The sequence below is a fragment of the Thermoascus crustaceus genome (genome assembly GCF_041956765.1).
Source record: "Thermoascus crustaceus strain CBS 181.67 unplaced genomic scaffold VTN00scaffold_5, whole genome shotgun sequence".
Lineage (NCBI taxonomy): Eukaryota > Fungi > Ascomycota > Eurotiomycetes > Eurotiales > Thermoascaceae > Thermoascus > Thermoascus crustaceus.
Genome location: NW_027192531.1, coordinates 2,525,564 through 2,528,009, shown reverse-complemented (window position 1 = coordinate 2,528,009; position 2,446 = coordinate 2,525,564). Strand labels below are relative to the sequence as shown.

The window sequence follows — 2,446 nt, the reverse complement described above, 5'->3', positions numbered from 1 at the left end:
CGAAGGCGATTTAAAGCCTCAAGATCTGTACCCTTTTGCTCAATCTTTGCCATATGGTTCATATCTTGACTAGATACAACCCCTACACGGTTTAAACGCTTTCTAGAAGCAACATACCGGCGTTAATAAGCCTTTTGTGCGGCATTGCTTTGTCGGATTTCATTCTGTAGTTCCACAACCAACTGAGACTGTGCAACACTGCCTTTATATAGCTTTTCCAAAGCCTCCTGGTATTTTGCAGAGTTAGATTGAAGCTTCTGCAGTTTAGCTTCAAATTCTGTGAATCTTTTGATGGTTTTTGGGGTGCTTCCAACAGAAGATGCGCTTGCAGAAGGTTCGGGTGTTGAATCCTTGTACTGGTAGAAAGGACGGATATATTCCAGGTTATCCAGTACAATTGCAGGGTTGAATGGTACAATTCCAGTCTTTTGAAAGCCATGTTTGATAGTCTGCAGTTTGAAGGTTGCCTTTCGAATAGATTCAATTGCCGTGAGGAATTCAAGCTTTGTAAACTTTGCACATCCACTCCGACTTGCTGCATTGACCGCTTCACCATGATTATGCTTGAAAACATGGAATACTCCAACATCTAAAGGCTGAAGGAAGTGGCTTGAATGGGGTAGTAGGAGGAATAAGATAATCTTCTTATCCTCACAGTATTTGACAAATTCATATGTCAAATGCGATCCGAAGCCATCACAGATTAGAAGCCGATATTCCCCGTGTTGGCGAGCTTTTGTCTCCTGATGAAAGTGTTGAATCCATTGGTATGCAATTTGATCATTAATATACCCAGTTTCTGTGACAGTAAGGCGAGTATGGGCTTTAAGATCTGCAAACCAGCGCTTTTCCATGATCTTGCCGGAGAGGATAATAAGGGGTTGGATATAGGATCCATCTGCACAAATAGCTTCAACAACAGTGGCATATTCACGATTGGTAGAGCTTGCGATAAAAAGCTTCTTTTTAGGCTCACGGGTAAGTATCCATTGATCCTTTCCAACACCAATTTGAAAGCCAGTTTCATCAAAATTCCAGATATCTGCAGTTGTAATCCCATACTTTTCAATGACTTCTTGGAGCTGATTAAACCATCTCTTTACTTCATCAACATGATGAGATTCTTTCCTTTCTTGTTCAATAACTCGCTGTCGTCGTCTGTTGTATTCTGGATGGCGCCTAAGGAATCGTTTGGTCCAATGCATTCCCACTTTTGGTGGCAGGGTATGCGGAGTATCATGGGTTTCCTTCAGAATTGAATTGGCGCTTTTCTGTATCATCTTTTGGGTAGGTGGGATATCAAAGCCATCTAGGATATCAATATAGCTGCATAATGCAAGCTCTTGAGCCGGCGAAAGCGTCAGGTTGGTTGGTTGTCGCGTGGAGCGAGATCCTCGTCCCTTTGAACGCGCGTATAGCCTTGAGTAAGGCACGTTCAATGCGCGGGCTGCAGCTGAGATAGAGCTATAATGACCATCCTGTATCATCTGCAGGGCCATCTGGATTTCATGCTCTATATCGTGATAGGATTTAGGCATTGTGGTGGTTGATAAAAACGCATCTTTATTGAATATACAAAATATTTTGTGTTGAGATGGTGTTTTTCGTTGAGGTGGCGGACCCGCGTTCGCGCGGGTCCGGAATATCCTAGGATATGGGAGGGGCCGGTTAGACAGAATTAGGTACAAATATAGATAGACTCTGGCACACCTGCTGCGTGCTACATCTTGAAAAATTATTCTTTACGCTGGCTTAAATTCGTTTCCTGTTAGATTTGAGCCAATGCTTTGAGTAAGTATATCTGAAACAAACCGATGAGGGACGTAGTTAATCTGGAACTTCAATCAAGCCACCATCTTTAACTACACGCTTGACCAGCTTGTGGGAATGGTCAAGACAAAATGCTCCGCTCTCAATACATTTCTGGCAAATATCGAAATCTCCGTTTTCACAAATATGGCAGTGGTGGTGAGTGTTGATATCCGGAATATTCACTAGACAGATATCGCAGTATATACGGCCTTGATGTTGCCATGAATGTGCCTTGATATAGAGCTCCTCACCATGAATTGGGGTCCCTGTCTTGTTGTATTCATTAAGCAAAAGCCTTACAACATCGAGGTTCCCTATTCTTTTGGCGTCCAACAGAGGGGTCCGACCAAAAATATCTTGTATGTTAGAGTCAATGTTATTCTTGGTCAGTAGCAGCTTAACTACAGCCACATGTCCTCCAATTGCAGCCGCTAATAACGCTGTCCGACCGAACTTGTCCTTTGAGTTAGGATCGATAGTAGTTTTCGAGAGCAGCAGCTCCACAACCTCCACCTGTTGCCTCGCTGCAGCCCACATGAACGGTGTTCGACCGTATTTATCCTTGTAGTCTGCATCAACGCCCTTCTCCAGCAGCAGCTGGACCACTGTCTCATGGCCGTTCATTGCTGCCCAT

The 2,446-nt window shown here is 43.7% G+C and overlaps 1 protein-coding gene across 1 annotated transcript; it reads right to left on the bottom strand.

The window, feature by feature from the left end:
* Positions 1–1,827: 1,827 nt before the first annotated feature.
* VTN00DRAFT_8382 (uncharacterized protein) lies at positions 1,828–2,436 on the bottom strand (the record flags this gene model as incomplete). The annotated part of the gene is made up of 1 exon (XM_069435230.1): positions 1,828–2,436. The coding sequence occupies one exon, from the start codon at positions 2,434–2,436 to the stop codon at positions 1,828–1,830; it is 609 nt and encodes a 202-aa protein (XP_069286648.1).
* Positions 2,437–2,446: the final 10 nt, after the last annotated feature.